At 39.1% G+C, this 27,337-nt stretch overlaps 2 protein-coding genes across 8 annotated transcripts in view; one reads left to right on the top strand and one right to left on the bottom strand.

Annotated features, from left to right (window-relative positions):
* The window catches only part of FBXL14 (F-box and leucine rich repeat protein 14), a 429,592-nt gene that overhangs the window by 297,730 nt on the left and 104,525 nt on the right, over nucleotides 1–27,337 (top strand). The window lies entirely within an intron of this gene.
* The window catches only part of ERC1 (ELKS/RAB6-interacting/CAST family member 1), a 294,829-nt gene that overhangs the window by 239,800 nt on the left and 27,692 nt on the right, over nucleotides 1–27,337 (bottom strand). For all 7 annotated transcript variants that reach the window (XM_072954473.1, XM_072954472.1, XM_072954475.1 and 4 more), the window contains exon 2: nucleotides 24,857–25,673. In XM_072954473.1, the coding sequence (XP_072810574.1) occupies nucleotides 24,857–25,525 (669 nt within the window). In that variant the 5' untranslated portion in view covers nucleotides 25,526–25,673. The remainder of the gene's footprint in view (nucleotides 1–24,856; nucleotides 25,674–27,337) is intronic.

Genomic DNA, 27,337 nt, shown 5'->3' with positions numbered 1-27,337 from the left:
AACAGATAAGGTGGCACATGCACTTTTCTTTTTAATTTAAGTAGAGCTGATTTACAATGCTGTTAGTTTCAGATGTACAGCAAAGGGATTCAGTTACACATTTATATACATCCTTTCTCAGATTCCTTTCCACTACAGGTTATTATAAAACTTTGAGTATAGTTCCCTGTGCTATACAGTAGGACCTTGTTGGTTATCTGTTTTGTATATGGTAGTGTGTTTATCTGTTAATCCCGAACTCCTAATTTATCCCTCCTGCCCTTTCCCCTTTGTAACCATAAATTTGTTTTCTATGTCTGTGAGCCTGTTTCTGTTTTGTAAATAAGTCCATTTGTATCATTTTTTTTTAGATTCCACATATAAGCAATATCATGTATTTGTCTCTGTCTGACTTAACTTAGTATGATAATCCCTAGGTCCATCCATGTTGCTGCAAATGACATTGTTTCATTCCGTATGGCTGAGCAGTGTTCCACTGTACAGATACACCACATCTTCTGAATCCAATCATTTGTCGATGGACACCGAAGTTGCTTCCAAACACATGCTTTCTTACACGCCTGCTGGTGATCATCTAAAGTGTCCAATCTTTCTGGAGAACAGTGTCGACAGGTATATTCATCTCTTTTATAAGCGCAGTTGTGTCATCCTTTGGACAGAGAGGCTTTCTTTTAGCAATGTTGCTTTTCTCTCCAAATACAGGGTAGATTATTTGTAGGTTCATTTTGTAACATTTTCTCATTACCAAGTAATAAACACGTATGTTAAACATTTTAAGAATACATAAAATTTACATAGGAAAAAACTCTCCTATAACTCCTTTGATCCTCTTTGATCAGCAGATTTGATTTTTTTAGCAACATATCATAGGAAAACAATCAGAAATGTGAAAATGTATTAATAAAGATGGCCATAACAGTAATACATATGACAAAACGTTTGAAAAGTCCTAAATGTCTTACAATAGAATGGTTAAAAATACGGCAATTTTATGTAGTCACTTAATGTTTCATAAGAATATTTACTAACATATGCTCACCTCATTAAATTTTAAAAAGTAATACAAAGAGTGTGGGTGTCTATTTGTACACACACAGACAAATATGATCCAAATTGGGTATGTCTATGACAAATGGAGTTACAAGTTTTTTTTCCTACATACATTTATGTATTCTTAAAATGTTTTACCATATGTATTTATTACTTGGTAATGAGAAAAAAATGTTCTAAAAATGACTCTACAAATTATTGTATTATCTACCCTGTGTTTGGAGAAGGAAGCAACATTGCTGAAGTACAATGCCTGCTTCCTGAAGACGACACAATTGTGCTTTATAAAATAAAACACTGAATTCTTAAAGAACGCACAGAACAATGTTCTTAACAGTACTAGTCTGATAATGGTTCCTTCCAAATACTCCAAAGTCAGTCTCTTAGGAGGAAAGTTAGTCTCAAGAAACCCTGATTACAACCACAGAAACATTTTTGGAGCTGTTTACTAGTTAGTACACTAAAATTATGAAATTCACTGACTCTTCAAATATACACCCATGAGAGACATTTAAAAGCTATTAGGCAACAGTCTTCTTGAAATTTGGCCTCTATGTAAAACCTGCCTCTGTGAAAATCACTTCCCCACCAAGTGTCAAGGTCCTAATCAAGTTCAAAGTTCACGTAAGTGTAAACTTTGGGCGGCAAATAAAATCAGTATGTAAAAGCTTTATTAGGCAATATGAATGCAATCTGAGACTCAAGAGAAACTCATTTAAGCAGTACACATGGTTTACAGACACACACAGTAACACTGTAAAATCATCTTCTGCCACAACAGAAGCAGTAAGAAGAGTTTATGCCTATCGTTCAGAAACTCTGAAGTCAGTGTCTGACACTTGGGCAAGACTATAATAGGATCTTTGAAATCAAAATGTCAAGCTGCCAAGACCAGCCATGGAAATTACTCTAAAAGGCAGCAGCTAACATGGAATACAGTGGAAAGCGGCAAACTCCGAAGGACACACACGAAGGCTGTTTTTGCTATAAAGTGTGTGCTGCTACTATGAATTAGCTCAGACAGGATCAGGGTAAACAGAGGACTATTGTTACACCACAGCTCTGTGGGTTCATCAGGAATTTTTCCAAGGCAAAGGAACAACAAAGGGCAGAAGCAGAACCATCCCCGTGGGCAGGACGAGAGAATGCCCCGGGCCTGGCTGCTGCACACACAGAAATCCCTTCAGCTTTGTATCAGTACAATTAGAAGTGCGCACGTGCAGCCAGGCGCCCTTCTCACAGGAGCGCACCCGGGCACTCACGGCTCTCAGTTCAGGGCAGGCCGCACCTGCTCCGGTGCTCAGAGGTCCACCACCCACCACTGTCTCAGCACGGCAAGCAAGCCTTTCTCCTCCATGCTTTACTTTATTGAATTACAGCTGATTACAATGTTGTTAGTCTCTGGTGTACAGCACAGTGATTCGGTTATACATATATTCTTTCTCAGATTCTTGTTCATTATAGGTTATTGCAACCTCCTGAACATCGTTCCCTGCGCTCTACGGTAGGACCTTGCTCTCTATTTTGCAGACAGCAGGTATCTACTCAAGTGTTTTTATGAGTTTTCAATATGCACTGGAGCAGCCTCCAGCCAAGATGACCTGCAGTCCCGGGGCTATCAGCTGTTAACTGCGCTGGTTACAAACTTGCATACATTTTGAGAAGTCTCCCCCAATCCCTAACTACTTTCCTATAGTTTCATAGACACTAGCAACTTTTCAAGCTGACTTAATATAAAATGAGTTGTAAAATCACTCTGGTGGTTGACAATTAACATGTTTTTCATTAAAACAATAAAATTTAAAATAACCTTTTTTTCAGTAAAACAGAATAAAATTTAAAATACCATAGAGAGAGGCAAATATTTTCTCAGGAAACTTATGTTTTGATTATTTAGGTATATATATTATATGGTTTCTTTTAAATAAAGAATATCAAACTTAAATACATAAGGCTGCAAACACACTTTTTCTATGGCAAAAAAAAAAGTCTTTTCAACTACAATACCAAAAACTGGAAGATAAAACAGAATTCAAAAAAAGTGCAAGTTCATAACCAGACACTTCAAGCTGGCAGTTTCCAAAGTATCAAATTAATACAACAAATCTAAATTTATGACTTCAGATGCTCTACACATAACTAGAGCAAGGTAAGAACAAGAGTGCTCCCTACTGGCCAGTCTTTGATTGGAATTCAAGAGTTCACTCTTAATATGATCGACAGACTAGATTAAAAGTTAGAATCTTAAACTGTCAAGATTTTTAAATTCCACTGACATGGGTTTCTTGTTGCTAATACCTAAAGATTATAATCAATATATGTGACGTCTCCAGCCCAAATACTCAACAAACGACAGTTACAATCATCTTCTTCATAGTGAACATGTCTTATTGATGGCTGTACATGGGCTTTTAAAAAAATAATTTGAGGTGAAATTCACATAAAATAAAATTAACCGCTTTAAAGTGAACAAGCCAGGACGGCATAGCTCAGTGGAAGAGTACGTGCTTAGCATGCGCAAGGCCCTGGGTTCAATCCCCACTACCTCCATTAAAAATAATAACAATAATAAAAATACTTAGTTACCTACCCCCCAAAAGTAATCGCAAGCAGCACTTAGTATATTCGCAATGTTGTGCAACCACCACCTTGATCTAGTTCCAAAATGTTTCCATCCCTCCAAAGTAAAACTCCCTACCCACCAAGCAGCTTCTCCCCACGTCTCCCCTCCCCCCAGCCCCAGTAACCACCAGCTGGTGGCCTCTCGCTGCAGGTTTATTTACTGCAGGTATTTCACATCAATGGAATCATACAGCACCATGGCTCCGTAGCTGGCTTTTCTCACTTGATACGATGTTTTGGAGTTACACCCACACACAATACATATCGGAACTTCATCCCTTCTTATGCTTGAGTAATATTCTCATGTGTATGTGTGTACGCACTCATTGTATTTATCCATTCAGCCACGATGGACATGTGAACTGTTCCCACCTTTCGGTTATCTGTGAATTATGCTGCTGTAAACACGCATATACATGTACTTGTTTGAGTGCTGGCTCTCAGTTCTTTGCAGTACATACCTAGGAGGGAAACTGCAAAGTCATGTGGTAATTCTATATTTAACTTTTCAAGAAACCGCCAGTTTTCCACAGTGGCTGAACCATCTTACATCTCCACCAGCAGCGTACCGGGGTCTCAGTTTCTCCACAGCCTCACCAACACTTGTTCTTTCCCGTCTTTTTCATCATTACAGCCCCCCTAGTGGGTGTGGAGCGGGACCTCAGTGCAGTTTGATCTGCATTTCCCCAACGACCAGTAACGCTGAACATCTTCTCATGTGCTAGTGCCCATAATCTTTCAAGAAGTCTTTCTACATGTGAATAACCCCCCCCACCACGAGTCCCGCTTTCCCCACGTAAGAGTGAAGACTCAAGTTCTCACGCCCCTGCAGACCGAGGCAGGTGACCCAGACTGCCAGCCGCATGTGTGCAGGTGAGGCTGACATGGAAGTAACAAGCGGAAAGAGGCTCTACCTCCCATTTTCACCAGCACAGATGGTGACAGATGAATCCAGCTCCAGGAGACGAGAACAGGGGTAGTTTCCCAGAGATTACAAGGTCAGCTCTTGGGCTCTTAAGTGGCATCAAGCATCGACTGAAGGGTTCAGTGAAGCAGCGGCAACAGTGGACATTCCTTCGTCAGCACAGCTGCAGAAACTTGTAAAAGCTGAGCCTCAAGCCTAATTCTCCAGCCCCGCAGCATCCATCTGGTAAACCCCTTTTCTACTATATATGTCATTATTCTGGAAGAAGCAGTAGATTTATTCCACCCAGCTCCAAACTGAAAACCTAAGATAAACGTCAAGTAGTTACACAGAGGTAGGTCTAATCTGACCTAAGAAACTGTCCTAACACTTAGATGCCTACCAAAATTAAAAAAAAAAAGAACACATTACCTTAAAATAAACAGCCAGTCACTGCAGATTTTACACTGACAGCACACCTGTCACAGACACTGTGAAGGAGGCGGATGGAGAGGTGATCGAGCCAGCCTCCCGGACCTTCCTCGTCTCTGCACTTCTACCACGTTTCCTCTACTGCACTGTGAGCAACTCAAGGATAAAACCACACCACTGCAGCCCACTGAGCATCGCTGAGCCACTCACTACTGTACTAGCAACCAATTCTAGCTTTTGTTCAACAATTCATACAAACATTCAGACTGAAGCTTATTCTTCATTATGTGTTACTTTATTATATAATAAATGCATGTCCATATAAGAAAAAAAGGAATTGCAGCTATACAGTAAGAGAAAATCCATAATCCTAATCCTACTTATCTAAGAAAAATTAGTGAAAATATTTTAATGGGTATCTTTCAAAACATTTTTTTAGATGTTGAGATTTACCTTTAAAGAAAAAAAAAGACTGTGAGGCTTACCACATGCCAGTCACTATTCTAAATGCACTCCAAAAAACTGATCACTGTACACCATTTATATTTCCCTAATATACTATGAATATCTTTCCACTTCAATAACTTTTTTAAAATCCTGAAACGGTGGGACATACAGTACACATTTTGATATACTGATTTTTAAAAAGCTATATATAAAAGACTAAATCTGAAGAAATCCTTAACATTAAACAATTCTCCGCTCTTATGAATAATTCAGTTCTTGCAGCTAGTCTAGGCGAAAAGACTCCAAGGCTCCACCCCCCTGAAAATTCCTCTTCATGAAACCCCAGGGCATATCTGTTTCACGACAACATGCTTAAACTCCTCAAATGCCTGCCACTGTTTCTCTCTTTCTCTTCCCTTCCTTTTCTTAAAAAAAAAATCCCTCAGAGCACCCAGCATACTACTGGGCATTCACAGAAGGCACTCAATAAACATTTATTGATAGACTGGCCAGACAATGCCATGTTGGAGCGCAGACCATGCAGAAACAAAGGTCATCTTGTGCGAGAGAATGCAGCTGGACCTCCTTTCTCTCATCAGGAAACCACACAGATCCCCACAAAGCATGCCACCCCAGAAAATGCACACTGACACACCAGAAACAGAGCTAACGCTACCACCCACTTTGCCTAAATGTTGAACTTTGCACCACCTAAGGCCAGTAAATCCACAAACAGCCAAGGTACAAACTAAGTGAATGTTTTAAAGTGAGGAGGGGCGAGAGTCTTAGTAACACGACGACAGGCAAAACCAAAAATCCCAGCCAACCGCACGTGCTCTGGGCTCTGTCATACCAGGAGTGCGCCCGGGGGCCAACCATGTGGCCTTAGAGCAGCCCTCTGCAGAGAAGGAAGACAGTGCCTGGTGAACCCTGGATTTCAAAGTCTGACTAATCCTCATGAATTGAGAATTGTAACAGTTCATACCTTGAATACAGGATTTTTGTAGTATGTAACATTTAAAGTAATTTTCTCATTGTGAATTTTCATATCCTTATCCATGAATACAGGCAATCAGTTTAAAAAAAATAATCTATATCTTCTTCGAAATCTAGAAGACCAGGACACTAGCAGTAACACGGGTAGTAAGCACACTTTCACATGCTGGCCCTAATTGTGGGGAACACCTGAACAGGAATACTTATCAGAAAGGCAGGGTAGCTCTAAGACAACACTCCCATTTGCAAGAAGAAAACGGGGGAGGGGGTGGTTTCCAGAGAGAAGAGACCAAACCCCCAGACTACAAAACCTGAAGCAAACACCTCAGTAACTTGCAGTCTTTGCTGCTGTCTCCTGCCACCTGTGTATATAATATGGCAGCTGCAAATACGTGCTGGCCTCCCTTTGAAAAGAAAAATGAAAAAGATTATTTTCCTAAGGTCTACTCTATGAGTGAAGACAAAGACTTCCAGCAAGAGGGAGCAAAGAGCCCAAGCAGGAAAGCAAACAGAAAGAGCCTGGGCAGAAAGGACAGAGAAACAAGTGTGTCGAGAAGATAATTACAGGAAAATGTGACACGAAGAATGAGCGGGCAGGTGGGCAGATGGGAAGGAGGAAGACCGACTGAAGCCACACCAAGATTTCCATCAGACAGTAAGTCCATACCCTCCAACATACGGATCCTCCCTTCAAGGAACAGTGAGGAGAACTCACAGAAGCTAGCAAGTGCAGGGAATCCTGTTATTAGCTCCAAGATGAAAAACTACATAGAGGGCATTAACAACGCCCTTCAGAAGAACATACAAACAGCATCACTTGGATCCCACAAAACTAACTTGGGCTCTCCACCAAAATGAGCCATCTACTTAAAGCACGACAAAAAGCAAAGCAAGACTCATCAGAACCACCTAACTGTTCCCGAGTCAAGCTGACGGCTCGGGGCATGAACTCAGTGTTGTGCAGTGTGTGTGTCCAGAACACCAGTTACAGTTAAGGAAGAACAAATGGTTTCAGAAGTGAACAAATGATACAGCTATCCCTTCAGGTTCTGCCACACTTTTTATGCCAGACATACAGTAGCTTACCCTTTCTCCTCCCAGGTTTCCAGACACACAAATAATTTTATTCATTAATTTGTTTATTATAAAATAATTATTAAAAATAAAATTTATTAATTCTTTGAACTATTCAAATAAACAAATTACTTAAACAGAAAACAGGATAAAATGATTACATCTGACAATTTCATTTTAAAAATATTTCTCAGATTGAATATATAATCTAGATTGTACTTTTTTTTCTGTCTTTATTTCACTTTGTTGCCTAAAGGCCTCATCAAACAAGTTAAAAGAACACAGTTACCTCTTCAAGATTATGGTAGTTTACCCCAAAGAGCACTGATCTCAAGCCCAGAGAAGTTGCCATATTTCACTCCCTATAAAATTGTGAAATAAACTGGAAAACTGTGAAATAAGACACAGCAGCCCAGTAGGACCAAAACAAGGGTATTAATTCATAAGGACTGTACTTCTCCACACAGCCCTAGTATTTGCTAATTCTCGGTGATGATACATGGTTTGTGCTTGTTTTATTATTTTTCAAGTTTTCTGGCTACACACAGAAAATAAATCCAAGTCTAATGATCTAGGTTTCTAGCTTGGTTGACTTGGTTGAGCAGATTAGCGTTTCTTCAAGTGTGACGCCTGGACCAGCAGCATAAGCACCACCTGGGAAATTGTTAAAAGCATAAATTCTTGGGCCCCATTCCAGGCCCACTCAATCAGAAATTCTGAGCGTTGGGCCTTGCAATCTGTGTTTTAACAAACCCTCTATATAATTCTGGTGCACAGTTAAGTCTGAGGACCATGTGACGAAATAAAAAATCTTACATTCACCTAGAAAAGAAAACAAGAGAAGCAGGCTGGGGCAGAGATGATGAGGATACATAAAGTGCTTTACCAATTCACCTTCTTTTCTCTCCTTCCTTGCCAGACCCCTAGGGGCCACTGTCTTCCTTCTACTTTTAACAGGTAAATTTACTTAGCACTCATGAATGTACACTTCTTAGTCTATTTACATTGTACTTTTTAAAAGTACCTAAATCTTCAGCGCAAACACATGCATTAGGATTACCTGGGAGAGTGTTTTAAAAGTACTGACGCCCACCCCTTCCACACACGAGGACAAGCGAAGAGGAGGAGGTAACCCAGAAGAGGGTCCTCACCAGAACTGACCCTGCCAAGTGGCACCCTGACCTCTGGCCACCAACCTCCAGCACTGTGAGAAGTAAATGTCTGTTGTTTATTTAAAAAAACAAACATAAAACTGATGCTCAGGTCCTATCTCACACCAATTAAATCAGATTTTCTGGGGCTGGAGACTGGCCAAAAGTTTTTAAAAGCTCCCCAGGCAATTCTAGTGTCCAATCAGCAGAAAACCATTCAGTCTAAATGAAAGTCTTTGTCTCTACTTCATGTATTTCCAAGTACCTGTATCAGAATCACCAGGGCCATATCTCTCAAAATGATATTTAAGATAATCTTCAGTGATACATGCATATGACCTTTTGAAAAATAGGTACGCATTTACTTTTACAGGTTTTTGGCAAGGATATGATTTCCATGTATGGAATTGAAAATTTCATTTTAAAGTAAGATTCCATTTTTTTTTTAAGTGTGCCACTTCTTTTAAAAAACTAAGAGAACAGAACAAGGGATAGGGCAACACTGCAAACATGCAAAGTGAACAAAAAAAGTGGTTAACCCTGACCAAGGTGCTTATTAAAGATACGGATTCCTGAGTCCTACCCCAGCAATCCTAAACCAGAAACTTGGGAGTGCGATCCAGAAATTTACATTTTTAACAAGTGCTCCCAGGTGACTCCTATTCACTACAGCTTAGAAATGCTCTAGTAAGAGGCATCTGAGCCCCCTGCCAGCAGGCAGAGAACAAGGCTGGATATGAAGGGGAAAGTTCATTCACCTGACCGCCACCACGCCCCGGCCTCACAGGAGGACAGGCCCCAGCTACACCTGCTGGGTGAGGAAGAAGCAGTTTCTCCTCCAAGACCCAGATCCCATCCTGACCTCCCACCCTGCCCCTTCCCTGCAGGCTTCTCAGCAGCCAGAGCTCATTCTAATTCTGCTCTCTTCTTTTCACCCTCTCATCCTCCTGACAACAGCCAGATGCCTTGAGTACTCCCCTGCCAGTCAGACCACCCCCCGTCCCGTGCTCATTCACCTTTCCAGCTACCCTGTGAAGCTAATTGTTTTAAAATGTCAAAATACTGACAATAATCCAATCACCCTGGGTTACACCTGTACTCAAATTCCAGTGATCAACATGCTCTATGCATTCAAACTGAACTTGTTTTTAACTATCTGTATACTGTGGCCTGGTTCTCAGTCACTTCGCTAGACAGAGAGGATGGAGAACACGTTCCAGTTCACCTGCCAACTCCTCTCCATCAGCAGCAGCCAGTGGGTCCCAACCGTGACAGCACACGGAACCGCCTGCACAGCGGTTTAAAATCCCCACCCGGAGGCCCCGTCCCAGCCCCAGCTCAGTCAGAATCTCTTAGGGTGAGGGTGAGGGCGAAACCAGGCATTATTTTTTCCTTAAGCTTCTCGGGTGATGTCAACATGCTGCCAAGACTGAGAACCGCTGAGCCAGGCTCAGCCAGAAGGATCCCCAAGACAGAGCTCGAGGCTGTCCGCCACGGTGGCAGCACTTCTGCCACTACGGCCCGAGATGCACTCACTCAGCCAGTACAGAGCAGCGACTCCTGAGGACCGAAGCTCCAAACTCCAGCACTCATGCGGGCAATACGCACATATTTGTTTGTATTTATCTTCTCTTTTTTTTGGTCAGGAAATACCTGGTATTTGTTTACTCTGACCTGGCAGGTGTTTTTTTAAACCCAAACACCATACCTCCAAACATGAACAGAATTTTTATAGAATTAAACTGGCTCAGATTTTTTTCATGCACAGTAAGATAATTTCAATTTCCAAAAAGTTATGTATTATTAAACAACTGAACCATCTTTCCTAATTTTATAAACATGTAAACGTCTCAGTTTAACACCCCAAAAGTTAAACAATATCTTTGTTACTATATAAAGATGAAGAAAACTAACATTTAACAGGCGCAGATTTAGACTTAACATTTTCTTCAGTGCCTTAGATGACGTCGATTATATCCACCAATGTGCAAGGGATACTGAGCAAGTTAAAATGGACAGACACTGCTGTCCGTACAGTGCATATTTAAATACAAGTTCGAAGTTCAATATCATACATCACAAACAACCTCAGTTATTGAATCTCTGTGATACAAACCCCTTTCATGATTACATTCATTCTACTCAGTAAAATTAGATCTGTTCATTTAATAGCCTGTACAGACTGTAGTCTAAAATACTACAAATCTTTTGAGCATGTGAAATTTAGATTTTAAAACCAATTTTGTAAGAAATATGCCACAAAAAATATTCATTGTACATCATCAAATGAAAAGTATATTCTCTACAAAGTCATAAAATTCACTTTACTCTTGGTACGACAAAGAAACCATGTTTAATTTTAGGAAGCTACAATTCCTCTAATAAATGAACACTTGGCAAAGAGAGCCACAGTTGTATCCACTTCCTGCCATAAATGCCAGCAGCAAGTACATCCAATTTCAAGTTCCTCTGAAGCCAATGAGTGGGCAGAAGAAAATCACAGCCAAAATGGGGAACACATGGCATTCATTCTTTGCAAAAAAAAAAATCCGCAGTGGATTACAACCAGAAGGGGAAGCCATCTGTCACAAGAAAGAGAGGTGGCAGTGGCTATCAAGAACTGTAACACGCCACCTCAACCTGGGCAGAGTCAAGCTTTAGATTTTAATTCCAGCTAACTCTTGTAATAAGCAACAGTTTTCAAAATTATTAGTGTCAAATTATGGATGGAATAGGTAAGAGGAAGAAAACCCACACTTCAACTCTACCAACACTGTTAACTCTTACCTTGCTATTAGGAACAGCAACCACGGCAGAGAACCCACACACATGCAAAAACTCAAACAAGTCAACACTTGGACAAACTCCACTCCCTCTAGTATAAAAAGCACTGCCAACTTTCTCTGCACCGTATTTCTAGCCTGTGAACATCTGCCCAGAATGAAGCAAGCAAGCAAGCAACTTCCCAAACATGACGGGAAGAGTCGACCACAAGTGAAAAGTCAACCTTCACCACCGCCCCACCCGTCACCTAACCCCCTCCACCACCCTAATCACACCACAGCCCCTGCTTCAGGACTCCACCCTTAGTAAGGTAAGCTCGCTGGCAATGCAAAAGATTTGAAAAGTAACCTTACCAAGTGTCAGCCCTGTCTTCTCTACGGTCCTAAACCCATTCAGATCCATTTCAGACACGTGTGTGTCCAGGCTCCAGAGGAACACAACGCTGAGTGTCAGTTTCTGTCATTTTAAAATCTCAAAATATAGATGATGTTTAATTCAGATGAAGTGTAGCCACCAGACGTCTATTTAGTCAAATCAGTATTCTACACTGTCATTAGAATGTATAAAAGGTGTCTTTGACGACAGTATTTGTGAAATTAGAATTGGTCACACTAATTCAGATTTAGCCACTTACTTGCTAATATTCCTTCCTTCATTCAAGCAGTTTTTGAAACCTCACTTCCTCCCCTCAGAGCCTTCTTCCAGAAACTAAAATAGTGATTTCCTCTAGAATAGATTCATCTAAATATCCAGCTACTGGTAATTCAATTTTTTTCAGACTTTGGCACACAAAGCCATATTTATTCTTAAAAAAAAAACTCTTCCATTTTTAATTAAAATATATCTGTATATCTCAATAAAAGTTTAGTTTTTAATTAAATCAATGACGTGGGAGGTATGCCTTCTGCTCCTTAAGAACATAATAAATACTGATTTACAATGGCGGTGAAGAACATAGTTACTCTCCACCACGTTAATAGTAGAATTTAGTATCTACTTATACCAAAAATCAGTCAATATGGACCAGAAATGGCATTCACTTGCTTAAAAGGTCAATAAGCAGGATGTCAATAAGCAGATCATCTCCATCAACAAACCTCTGGGAAAAATCCAGAGTCGAACAAAACACTCGTGAATCATGAAGCAGTTAACGCTGGCTTCTTCCTGCTCCTCCTCAGTCATGACGTTCTGAGCAACTACAGCGTGAGGCTGAAACAGTTAACGTGAATGTGACGAATGTATTCAGTGTCCGGAGGAGTCCTCCTCCTTTCTTTGCCCTGACCACCTAGTCCAGAGGGAAGGGGCAAAGACGTGGAGAACACTGCCTGCCGCTGAACAGCCGGTGACCGTGGGCTCTCAGTGAAACAAAAGTAACAGAACCTGTCCCCATCAGACCGTCTGGATGATTAAGACACAGGCAGAGCGCGTAACACAGGGCCTGCTCCTTAGCGAGCGCTACGCAAACTGTTACTACTCATTAGCAGTAGGAGCTGTTGCTGCTGTGCACTCTGCAGTCTGAACCAGATGTCAGCAGCCCTTCTCTGCGCAGGGCCAGATTAAAAGCTTCAGGTTCACAGAGCACATGCACTCTGTCACAGCCACTCGGCTGCCCCGCTGTTGTGGGAAGGCAGGCACAGACAATACACAAGGAAACAAGCGTGACTGTGTTCCAACCAGACTTTATTTATGGACACTGAAGGCTGGATTTCACACAAGTCACAAAATATACTCTTCTTTGGGTTGTTTTTTCAATCACTTAAAAATGTAAAACCCACTCTGGGCTTGTGGGGGGATGTACAAATCTTGTGGGCAGGATGTGCCCCACAAACTGTCGCATGAAACCCTTGCGGTAAATCAGTGCATCTTAAACAGCAGCCGATGACCAAGTTTCCACCAATCCCTAATAAAACTGTCACTGTAGTTTTTAACCACTTTATTGGAAAGAACTATCCTTTACTCTGTGATTATGCAAGTCCAACTCCTTTGGCATTACCATGTTTCCCCTCTTCTAAGAGGACAGTATGAGCAGGGAGTCATTTATCCTTTTTCAGTTGTCTCTATTGATCAATCTCACGCCAGGTCCACTCCCCTACTTTTTTTTGGCAAGAAGTGGGGGGGAGGTGGGTTGGTTGTTATTTTGCTGGCGCATGAAATCCAAGTCTAGGTAGGAACTGTTAATCTAAAGCTTTCTGCCTAATCAAAACAAGAAAAGTAATGATACATGTCACTGACACTTGCTGATATTTAAACGAATCAAATTACATCTCTACCATCCGCTCAGCTGGTCACCTCTCTCTCTTTTCTCGGTTCTTTCTCTTAATGTTAACTCCTTCCCAGGGGCCTCTGAATCCTACAATACTTCCATTCTTGTATTTCCTCCTCTAACTAAAACAGACAGGAATTTTAATGTAGTCTTTCACATTTAATAAGTGACTATATACATGTTAATTTTTCAATAAATACTTTAAACAAGTATCTACACTTTACCCAGCTGTTCTCAGTTGAAACTGCCACAATGACATTTTAGTTGGCTTTTAACCAGAGAAACCAAGACCTGTCACTTCCCAGATGTGAGATGTGAACAGGTTACTCTCTTGATTTCTACTTTTTTCATATATAAATGAGGATAATATCACTTCCCTATAGGATTAGATATAATATATGAAAGAACCTTGTATGGTATTTGAAAATGCTCTATAAAAGTAGCTGTTAACATGTTCCCTATAAGCGGTACTCAGATGTATTTGACAACAGAGTCACTGTAAGACTTCATTTTCATTGACAAATCTATTACACTTTCTAAAGGTACAACAGATGATATAAAAAAGCCAAAGAGAACATCAGACGTAATGTAACATTTTTAATATCAATGAAGTAATGATTAGTGACATACATTTATATAAAAATTTCAGCTAGGAAAAAAAGTAGCACAGCACACAAATAAATAGTTTCAAATAAACAGAATGAGTAAATATAAACATGCTATGTTGTACATTCTCAAGAAATCTACAGTTTTGTGAAGGTTAAATCTTCTTCACATAAAGGCACATAGTTTAAATTATTTACAGAGAGCTTTCAGTCCAACTAACCAGACAGAAACTCCTGACCACATAGAGAAAATAGAGCAGTAAAAAAATTATTTCCAGCAGTATTACATTCCTTTTGGGAAAGCACTCTATAATCCACAGATGAGTCACTGTGGAAATAAAAACGTTAAATAATGGACACGACTGTAACTGAAAATCCTGAGAGCTGAGTGCCCTGCTCAAAGCCCCTGGTGACTCCCTCAGGGGTGTTAAGGTCACACAGGTGGTGATTAGTTATCCAGATGAAACTTATTATCCACTGTGACCCACTTTCTAGAAAAACTGTAAAGGTCCCTTGTTACAGCTTCCCTTCTCTGAGCAGATTATAAGACACATTCCATACTTCAAAAAAGGTTCTACAAAAAATAAACAAACAAAAAAGGTTCTACAATATTCTTTGTATTTATGAAATATATGACTTGATTCTAATTAACATTTATTGCACTGTACACCTATTATGGTAAGTAGTCTTGTCCATAATTTTATACATATTATCTCCTTTACTCCCAGTTAACTATCACAAGAATCATAAAAACATTTTTTCTCCATGTGACAACTGATGAAACTCACATGAAAGCACTTTGCTGTTTACATGCACGCATTGATTTTGTGCTGCCTACCTTGGAAAGGACAGAATAGTCCAATATTCTCATTCCCAGAAGCAGCTAACTTGGATATGTGAATCAGCAGTCTTGAACTAGGGTATTAAAATCAAAATGAAGAGACTCTTAGAATTACTTTAGAATAACTGACAAAAATCAGATAATTTTAGAAGAATCTCTAGAGACCACCTTGTCCAACCTTCTGGGTTTTACAGATGAGAAAATGAGTCCAAAAAGATTATACAACGTACCGATGGTCACACACCTAGTTACTGACTGGCAGAGCCAGGATCAAAATGAGAATGCAAGTCTACTTTTTTAAAATCAGGGTCCTGTCCGCTACATCAGTGATTCTCAAGCTCATCAGACCCAATGCCAGCACCCCCATTTTTATAACAAATATTCTGTAGTGTGCCCTTTATTATCATAAAAGGAAATTCACAGATAATAAGCCCACTCTCCATGCAATAAAAAAACTTAATACAATGCTCTATGAAAGAAAGATAAAAGAGTTTTATGATGATAGAATACCTATGTTAACATGTGAGATGCTGCGACACAGCTTCTCCAAAAGACGTCCACGTGCAAACAGAGGCTGCTTGGTGGGTGCACTGGCCCACTATGCAATGCTGCTCCAGTCATCTTCTAAAATGATAAAAACTCTACATAAAGCTCCAAACAAAATGAAGTACAGTCTTACAATGACTTACACGACAGTCCCAATGCTAGCAAATTCAGTGTATACTGAAGCTACTCAAAAACCGCTAATGTGTTTATGCACGTTTACACAGTTAAGATCTGGGCTCAGGTCATTATAAACAGATTTTTCACCTACACAAATTTCTGGCAAGACATCTGGAAATCACATGGAATGAGGGAGAAGGCTTCAATGCAGGGCTATCCTACCCATTGCAGGGTATCTAGCAATCCTGGGCCCCCTCCACCCTAAATCCAAGAAATGCCTTCTGTCTCCAAATTATTCTAGCAGCCAGTATTTCCACAACTTTCCCACAATTGAGAACAAATACACTACTTTTGAAAACAAGTACCTACCACCAAAAGTACGAAGAGAAATTTAGCTACTACTATTTAAGTAGATTTTCTTTTACCTGCGCTATCTCTTGCAAATGCTCTGTACCATGGGTAACGTGTTTCACGTTAAACAAGAAATATATCCCATGAACTACAGGACAGGAAAGACTGGAACTCACTAAAGTATGCTTCTCTCCTAAGAACTTGGCACCTATTCTAAGTTCCTATACCATCTGGTAAGAATAAGCTACTAATTTCTCAGATTATCAAATCTATGAAAGATAGTCAAAACCAAGAAAACTTTCTGAATATATTCTTCTACTCTCTCAACTAGATTTAAAATACTAAACAGTTTTCACATAGCTCTCAAAAAACGTTTTTCTTTGAACTAAAGTGACTGTTGTAGGACATGAATAATGTAAAGAGTGCAACTGTGTAAAAAAATTAAAAATGCTATGCTTGAACAAAGATTTATCTGTGAACAGCCATCAAAGCAGTTTTGCTTTCATTTTAATACTGTTATCTCAGACCAGTAACAGGAATGATGCTGGTGTACAAAGAACAATATACATATAAATATCCGTCCAAAATTCTTTACCCAAACGGTTAAACTATAACATAACTTTATTTATATTTTTTGACAATGAAAATACCTTAATTACAGACACATAGCTCTTCCTAGATTTCATGAAACATAGAAAAATAACTCAATATAAATAATGAAGAAATTTAACCTGAAAAATATTTCCTTTAGTTATGCTTTTAAGATACTATGAAAATGAAGGACAAAGGTTTTTCATTACAAAATTTTACAGCATGTAGGAAGACTTAAGAGGTTAATAACTTGTCCTAATCCCTGCTCTCGGGCAAAAAATGTTATCTTGTGATAAACCGGCGACAGTTTCTCCTCATATCTTTGCTGGCAGTATCAGAAAATAAAAATACATATCTTCTTTTTTTTTTTTTTTAACCATTCAGAGAATTTAAAAACGAAATCAAAATGAAACAGAAAACAGCAGGCCTCCGTGTACACAGCAGAAGGCGCCCAGACCGTGGGCTCTACACTCAACAACAGCTCCCTACTTCAAGCTTACTGGGTATTATTTCTCCAGCATAAAGTAGGTAAAAAAAAGCTAAACAAAAATTTCCATGAGAGTGGCTTGATATGCGTTGCCTGGCAATATTTTTATTCTTTAAAACTGAGCTCTCCCTTTTTCCGGATTTTACAATGCTTTCTAATAGTTAAGCAACGGTCATACAGACAGGTTCCCACCGTCAAGAAATTCTTGATGATTTGCTCTCTTTCTCAGGGCAACAAATTATAATGTTCAAGCACTGCTCACAAGATAATCTTTAAAATATGCAGTGATTTTGAAGAACTTAAGTTCTCTTTCTTTAGGGTTAAGAATATTAAGTGACTCCGAGAGAGTGAACAAAATTGAAAATTAGTGTAGACAGAAATTACAACCAAAAATTCATCAATATGTCTTTTTCCTTTTTTAATTTCTTCACAGTAAAAACTGGGTAATTGATGAGACAAAGAGGAATCCTTACCACAGAACATTCAATAAGGAAACCATTCACTGGTTAGCGAATTGTAACTGCTGGCTAAGACAGCCACCCCAGGAACCTCTCTAAGGACAGAGAATTACATGCTGTCAACAAACGACAAGCAGCAACAGGATCTTCTGACCTTTTTCAACCTGTTGCTCTTTCTTTCACTGACCTTTCTACTAAGGGGTTGCTGTGTATTTCTAGAAGTCTATTATCCTCACATCCGTTTTACCCTACAAAGTAAGACACAGAGTGAAAAGAACAATCCTGGAGAAAATGTATGTATTCTTCACACAGATCCTCTAAATCACTAGGCACTTTAATGTTAATGTTAATTCAGGAGCCAAAAATTCAAGGAAGTGATTTACCATACCCTTATAAACTTTTCACATTGCTTCCAGCTTTACTTCCAGTTAGGGCAGTTCATCAGAAAAATACAATGGTACAAAGGAAGTGCTCAATATTAGTTAAATCAACAATGTTAAATATTAAACATGAAAACTGGTACTTAAAAATAGATGAACACTTTCATAGCTTGCCAAAAGGGGGGGGGGGATCTCTAATCCCAGTTAATATCTGGGAATGCACAACCAAAACCATTAACGATCGATCTCAAAGCAGGAATTTTTGTTCAATGCACATGGACAAACTCATTCCAAAACTCTGAAGTACTTTTCCGGCTTTCTAGAACAGCAACACTTTCTATTATTTAGTATTGTCTGAGATGAATTTTGACCTATTAGGCTTTACCCAGTCTCTTTCCATTACTCACTGCTACTGAAGAAACAGTATAATTTCCTAAACCATGGTGAAGAAGCAAAAGCCTTGCTGATGTCAAGCACCATGCTTTACTACTACAGTGAACAGGGAGGGATTTTACAGCTGAAGAACAAACTAGTCGAGACCCTTAGTAACAAACTCTTACCAGAGTCAGAAGACCCCAGTAAGCCCTTTAGACTTGTAGTCCCTTCTGCCTGGAACATTTTACCCTCAGAGTCCCATTAATCAGGCCTCTCTTTCCCAGCTGCCATCTGCAAAGAAACATACAGCACCTCTGCTGCAGACTGGAACACGCTGGGCGGTCTCAGTGAGCACCGTTTTCATTTAAAAGACTGAACTCACAACCAATGACTATTCAGTCTCAGGAATATGGCTGAATTTTTCTCAAAAATTAAGAGACCAACCTATCAACTCAAAGACAGTAATCGACAATACTTCTTGCCAGTGATAAAATTTGACATTTCAAGCAAAACTCAGCATCTCCAACTGGTGAGTTTAAGTTACCAATACTTAAAAAGACTTCTCTAAGGAGACAGGAAGCAGTACTAATGAATGAATCTGTTTAACGTGGTCTAATGAAATGTGTCAACATTTGGAAGACCTGTAGAACTCAATGAACCAATACTTTCCAAAAGACCGACACGCAGTGTTACAAAAGCAAGAGAAGGCGTACGTGTTACAGATGCACATCCTCCACAGGCAAAAGATCTGTTCCAAGTGCAAAACAGACCAGTTCATTTTAATGTAACAACATATGGAAGGCTCACTGATAGGATTTCAGATTCCACACTGCACTAACTTTTAAGAAACTACCACTCTCTGATGAAAGTGTTCTAACACTGGATTACGGTCACGATTGCACACCTCTCTGTAAATTTACTTTAAAAAAAATCACTGAATTGTACACTTTAGATGAGTATTATGGCATATAAACCATACCTCAATAAAGTGTTAAAAAAATACCACTTGTCAAATTTTGGTGTGGTTTCAAAAATATCCAATTATCTGAAAAGGCTTCTAAAATATTCCTGCCTTTTCCAATTACGTTAAATATTTATATGAGGCCTGATTTTCTTCATATACTTCAAACCAAACAACAAATTGCAACAGACTACTGAAAGCAAAAGCAGATGTGAGAGTCAGCTGTCTTCTATTATGCCAGACACTAGAGATTGGCAAAACTATATGTCATTTAAAATGTTCTTTAAGTTAACATTTAATGCATTTGTTATTATTTTGAAATATACTAATAAATATTTTTTAAATTTCTATTTTAGTCTTTAATATGGCAAATGTTGATAAACAAAAGCCACTTGAGGTTCCTTAAAAATTTTTACAAGTGTACGAGCATCCAGAGGCCAAAAAGCTTGAGAACTGCTGCTAAAAAGAATCATACCTGAGTGCCTGAGAGCTTGTCCAAAATCAGAACAGTTCTCCAGGAAGTCTGTATTCAAAGCAAAATAGATCCCTGCACATCACACACACTGGAATGAGCCACCAGCCACTGTTAAGGGATGGTACAGCACACACATCAAGGCTGAATTATTTCTCACTTTCACAGCCTACAAGGTCTCACAGTTGAAATTAAGCTAGACAGGTATCATTTCAACCAAGTATTCTCCACCAATTGTCAAAATACAACAGAACTTAACGATGAACCTATTAGGTAGGAAAGACTGCCAGAACAAAGAGAAAGGGAGGCAGTTTCAATAAGCATTATTGCTGATAATACGGAAAAATAAAAGGAGCAGATCTATGTTAAAGACTAACTTTTCAACTCCAGAAAAAAAAACAAGTATTCTGAGAGATGCACATGGCAGCACAGAAAATGAGAAAAATACAGTCCATAAAAGGTTTCTAATCTTGTCCATAAGGGAAGAACAGAACATTTTCAATACAAAGTTAATCATTTCCTTGCTGAAAGCACATTTTCGCAATATTTCCCTTTGATAAATTTACTCCAAATTCATCAAGCAGAGGTGCATGATCTGCAGTGAGTTTGTTATTAACCAAAACAAAACTGAGGACATCTATTAGGAGAAGTTCTTTTATCACAGGAATATAAGCATTTGTCTTTCTTAATGAATAGTGACTTTCACTAACCGAGAGAGTCACTCAAGTTGTGCCCTCAAGAAGAATCTGCCTTGAAAGAAAAATACCACAACAAAGATAGAAGACCAAAACACAAAAATAGCTGGGTGAGAAAACACATAGAAAGCATGTACCATTCAATGATCTCTCCCTTACTCCCACAAGCAGAGACATTGTGATAATAAATTAACGAGATCAATAAAGCTTCCAACATTAACAAACATACATACAGTAACAACCACGTGCAGGTATCTAGAGTCACAGTCTGCCGTTAGTCTCTTTTCAAAATGCTTAAGAAAAACTTCTGCTCAATTAAAACGAAATTCACCGTTTCTTACTCCAAATTTAGTTCTACTTTCTAATCTCTATTCATTTATCATCAATGGCAAAAACATTTCCTCAATTTCAACACCAGGGCTCATCGTAGACATCTCTATTGCCATCAGTCTACATCCAAATATTTCTTTGAAAATATCTCATGGATGTGCACCTTCCTCTCCATTCCTATTACCCACATAAATCCAGGCTTTCTGCAACAAACTCTTTTTTCCTGCCTGCCTACCTGCCTTCAATCCTCTCTGCTGATGAGCAACAAAAACTGCTCCTGAACAAATGTTTTTATGTCATTCACTTCCCTACTCCATAGGGCAACTTCCTGTTACTTTCTTCAAATTCTTCTTTGAATAAGTCAGATTAAGAAAGAAAAAGATCATACACTTTTAAAGGATGAATTAAATCATATCTCAATAAAACTGTCATAAAAGGAGAGAGGGAGGAAGCAAGGCAAGGAGCTATAGAAGAGGGAAGGAGGAGGGGTACTCAGTGCCCCCAGTTAAGTGCTCTCTCAGACCCTGCTTCACGCACCCTGGCGCTCAAAGACCCAGAGCCCTCCACCCGAGGCAGAGGCAGCCTGGCCTCCCAGGAACCAATTCTATGCCGTGAAACTGAGTCTTCATCAAACGGATACAGCTCTCTTAGGAAATACATTCCTCCAGCAGCCAGAATCTAAAACCTTAATATCTGTACTCGTTTTTCCATTACTGGCCTCCCAAAAAAGTACCAAAAAAAAGAAAGAAAGGGAAAAAACTTCCTTCTCCATGGCTGCCCACTGAAAACACAGAGTATAACTAAAACGTCACGAGTCTCTTCTTTACAGTTCCCCCAACCACTTGGTGTAAAGCACAGTTTCCAGGCCCCTCCAGCACTCTTCTGGGCAGAGCACCTGCAGCATGGTATCAAGTTCCAGGGGCGGCGTGACTTTAAAAAGGAATGACTTCCTTTGATCAGTATTGATGTAACTAAAAACTAAGTTCATTTTCTGGTTTCTTTTGCACAAGATAATAAAACATGGGCTTCCCAACTCATATTAAGCTGGCATCTGCAAAGTTTCTATAAATTAGCAAACCCATAAAACCAACTCTATCACTGCGATGAAATCCCACATTAGATTGCAATGCGAAATGCAAGAGAGGGGTGAAAAAAGGAGACTGCAATTCTCTGGCAAATTCTCTTATTTCCTCACAAATAAGCCCTGTCAGATCTTTGCGCAACATTTTTTATTAGATTCACTGGATCATTTTTCATAATACTCCACTACATTCCAGATAAGCAAACTCACCAGCTCCACAAAACGCCAACTTCCCATATCCATTTATGTACCTTCGCACACGACAAAATCTAATGAACGGGTTGCTTAAAGTTCTGTAAGCCACACAATGAACAAATTTTGCTTCTCAAAATGACTGTTAACTCCCCAAAAGGTGCATATCTATTTTATATTTGATTTAATTTTCTCAGGACACTCCACATAGCGCCTTTGACACATCCCATTTCTGGAACACCAAAAAAGATGAGATCTACATGGAAAACAGACTAGACTATCAAGTTATCCACAAGATTCTGAATAATCATTCATAATCCATCTCTGTGTTAAAATAGAATTATCAAAAAGAAGAGTTAAACAGTCCAAGACAGAAATCCCAGATTTTAAGATCAGACTTCACTGACAGTGAAACAATTAGCAATCTCATGACGTTTCTTTAAATTCAAATAATAACTTTTACCATGTGCCAAATCAAGGTACAACCTAAAATTATTAAAATGTTAACAGTTACCAGTGTCCAAACAGTGAGAATAAAGGGTAAAAACAAAGATTTACAGAGGATAGGTTTATCTTTTTGAATTTCTAAACTTGAAACTCTCTTGATCACTAAATAAATAGAATTAAAATCCCCAAATCAGAATCCTCAATAAAGTCAGACTCCAAAAAGAAAAAAATACACGAAGCAAAACATTAAATGCACTTGCCACACTACAGTATTAAAAAAAAAAAGTAATCTGATCACACAAAATTCCAATGAAAGTGGTTTAAATTAATTATTTTTAAAGTAAGCTTCCAATTAAACTCAACACATAGAAATACTACAAGGCATAATAATCAAAACTAAAAGTATGACAGTATCTTACTAGATGCGAGTTAGAATAATACAAAAAACATCAGGCATCCAAAGCCTAACTCTGCAATTCAACCAACCTCACAGCTGGATTTTCATTCTTCATCAAGTAAACATACACCAAAACCCTTCATTCTCAATTTCAAAAAAGGAAAAGAAAAGGCCTTTCCTGTTAAAACATACATCGTTCCATTTCTCCAACTATCAGTATTTGAAAATTTGGTAACAAAAGGAGCATGGACTATGAAAACAGCTGGATATTTATGTTAGAAACACGATCTTCTAAAAGGACTTCACAATAATGAGCCATACACATTAGGCAATTCTAAGCAAATGTGTTTTTACATTTGACAGGATTCTAGACTGAGATCTCTGTGGCCCAATCAGATCAAACATTTAGGATGCATCTAAATCCCCAATCTCAAACTGAAATGGGGAAATTTGTTTAATTACTGTAAATCCTATTAAACCAATCTTCTTTGTGAAGTAGAAAGCTCCAGCCTCTGAGGGCGTGGAGGGTGTAAGAACACACAGCTTAATTAGGGCCCACGGCTGGCTCACTGTAATCTGTTCATTAGCATTCTCCATTCTCTAGATCTCACTGCAGTATTTCACTTTACTTTAAAATTGTACCCTTCGCTTTTTGGACCAAAGTCATACAATTTTAGGATTGTGTGGTAATTACAGTGGGTGCAGGAAGACTGCATTCCTGCCAGCACTGGTGTTTAATTAGGGCAAGGGGTGGAATCTCGACATGGCAGCGCTCGCCCTCCTGCAGCACATATGGTTTTTCTGGCATCGCAGCTCTGGGGACTGTGTCACCTCCACTGGACTCAAGTGCTCAGTCCCCACCACAGACTTTTTGGAAGATTCAAATATTTGGTCTTTGGATGTAGCTTGATGATCAGAAAGATTACCGTCATCGCTTTTTATCCATACAGCTTTTAAAAGCATAGCCATAATTAGGCCTGAATTATTTGAAAATAAAGAAGTAAGCCAATAATTTTTTCCTAGTTAAAATGGACATTTCCAAGTTGCCTGATGACAAAAAACTTCTTGGTAATAGGCATATTTTCAGTATCACCAAAAAGGTACACTGGAGGCTTAATTCAGTGATAAATTCACTAACCTCAACTTAACACTCAACTTCTACCAAAACCCACTTTAAATTTTATACATACCAAGATGCCTTTCTTCCACCTTAAATCCTTAAATCTGAGGAATTAAACAACTTAAAAAAAAAAGCATCCTGAGGTTAAACTTTCATAAGTGTCAACACAAAGAACTGCTACTTATTGTTGGTACTTAATAAATTTTATATCATCAATATTAACTTTTTAAAATTAATTTCCATTCTGTACCGTCAGCATGTTGGCTTGCCTTGTGATTGTTTTCTTAAGATTGACTTTTTTACCATTTACTATGGTAAATCTTAATGCTACATCCCACACTTAAGTTACATAGCCTGAGTAATTCTGATAATGGATCTTAGAGCATGTGGCAAAATGATACACTCACAAGAATTAAACAAAGATAATACATGCTGAGAGAGAAGCCAGGGAAAAGAAAGAAGCTAGAACTGCGGGGAGCAAGCAGATACAGCAACCAGAATAAAAGGCACAAGACCAATCTGGAAAAGGCTGAGAAATGGAGGCCATAAGACGCTAAGAAAAACAGGAAAAAGGAAAATAAAGGAACAAGAAGAGAAGAAAAAGAATGGCTCACTTCACTCACATACACGAATTCAGTTTCACTGACACACAGAACACAGAGAGGCAAACACACACGTAACACCAACCTGGTTTTCCTCCTGCACGACTCTGTACTGCTCCTTCCACACAGTGATCTTGGAGGCTTCGTCTTTCCGCAGGGCTCGCTCCTTCTTCAGCTCTGGGCTCCAGAAGGTCTTGATGCTATTCATGGACGAACTCAGCTTGCTCTCCTTTACTTCCACGTCCTTTCGTAGGAGATCGTTTTCCCTTAACACTTCCTTCAGCTGTGTCTGCAGATCCATGATTGTGTTGTCCCTCGCCTGGCGAAGAGAGTGAGGAACAGTGGACGCCATGCTCACTGGGGGGAGGTGATGCTCCCCGAATGCTATGGTGTCACTGGCCACCCCACTGCTGGCTATGTTGGGGCTACTGCCCATCGCTGTCATCCTCACACCGTAAGGCAGACGTCCTCCAGAACGGCCAAGCGTCATGGTGCTTTTAGGTGTTTCTGAACCCACGTTTTCATGGTCACTCAGGTACATAGGGCCAGAAGTGGCATAGGCAGCATTTAAGGACTGGATATTCTCCATTGAAAGGGTCTTCCCACTGCCACCCCCGACACTGCTTCCAGAACTCCCTCCTGTACTGTTGGTTCGACGATGACCCAAGCGAGGGGAACGTGGAAGCCTAGGTGAGCGCCCAGGGCTCTGGTTGCTTGGTTCCACCTTCCCAACTGAGCGAGCACTTCCATACATGGTTGCAAGATGAATTTCAGCGCCAGGAAAGACAGAAAGCAGAATCTGGAACTCTGCGATTTTTCTACAGCTGTAAAGTCTGCTCAAGGCTAACGAGAAATAACAGGTCCTCAGCTGTCCAGTCGTGAAGAAATAGCTTACACCATATCTGTAATGGAAAGGTCACACGTTAACTCCTCCAGGAAGAAACACTTCCACTCTCAGACACTTTTTCATTGTCCCCACTCGAGGGAGAGCCCCTGCAGTTACATTTACTCAAGCATTTGTTTACAGCACAACTTATTTCTTAGTAAACATCATTCTAAAAATATTCAACATGTCTCAAAACTGAATACTGAAACCATACTAAGCAAATGGAAAAGAAAAAGAAATATATCAGATGTATAAAGATTGGCACGAAAAACACAAAACTCAGTGTTTGAATATATGATTTTCTAACTGGAAAATCCAGGATTATCAACTGACAAGTTATCAGAATAACAAAACTCAAAAAATTGGTTAGACACAGATCAATATATAAATATCATGTATTTACATGCAATACATTGTATATGTGCAGTCAAATTGCAATAATTCTACCTAGTAAAACTGAAAAATGAAAATAAATAAATATCAATACTTTCCTGCACATCAGTAATAACAATCTTAATGCATTTTTAAATGCATTTTAAAAAAATTCCCACTCACAACAGCAGCAAAACCATAAAAACACTTTGATATAAATCTAACAAAAATGTGCAAGAAGTTTTGGAGAAACTGTAAAACTTTCCTGAACAAAAGGAAAGTTATCCATGTTCATGGATGAGAAGACAGGCACTGCGAGGGTGTCAGTTCTTCCCCAACTACTCTACCTGCCAACGAAACTCTGTACAGGAATTCTTCACATAACTCAACAAGCTGACTCAAATTCAAATGGAAGAGTAAAGGCACAACCACCATCAAAGCAATCTGAAGTAGAAGAACAAAGGAAGACATCTGCTAAAAAGTAAGACAAATTACAGATCCATTAACTTTACTTGCGATACAAAAACATTTTTTAAGCCTCTGAGAATAAGGGTTTTTTTTTCTTATTAATTCATTTAGCAGCAAAACTCGACCTGATCTGAGGTCACTTACTGTTTATATGTATCTCACCTAGTGTGATTACTCATGCACTTTATTGGGAAAACAATGTGTATGATTACAGGAAACTGCCTAATGCCCACTGGGCATTATCGGGAAGAATCTAGACTCCAAAACCACATCTGACTCCTAGGATTTCTCATAATGACTCAGAGCCATTTAAAGCTATAGCAATTAAAACTGTAGAGTTCTGGCTCAGGGACAAACTCTAAATTATATATGAGTGAGTTTAGTATATGCTAAAAGTAACACTGTGTAACAGAGAGGAAAAGACAAATCATTCAATAAATGGAGTTTGAACTGGTGCTCTTGGAAAAAAATAAGTTACAGCCCTACTTCACACAGTACACAGAAATAAATTTCGTGTACATTAAAGATATAAATTTTAAAACTATTAGATGTACTATAAAATTCACGTAGGTGAATACCCTTGTGAACTTGAATTAAGGTAGGACTTCTTAAATAAAAAACAAGGGGGAGGGTATAGGTTGAGGGGAGGGTATAGTTCAAGAGGTAGAGCACATGTTTAACATGCTGACGGTCCTGAGTTCAATCCCCACTACCTCCTCTAAGAATAAATAAATAAACCTAATTACCCGACCACACACACAAAAAAGAGCAAAAACCATAAAGCAAAAAACAACTAATACATTATGTCAAAATGACAAAATACACCAAAAATTAAAAGAA

Source organism: Vicugna pacos, chromosome 34, assembly GCF_048564905.1.
Source record: "Vicugna pacos chromosome 34, VicPac4, whole genome shotgun sequence".
Taxonomy (NCBI): domain Eukaryota; kingdom Metazoa; phylum Chordata; class Mammalia; order Artiodactyla; family Camelidae; genus Vicugna; species Vicugna pacos.
The sequence above is the reverse complement of the archived record's forward strand: the minus strand, read 5'-3'. Positions and strand labels throughout refer to the sequence as shown.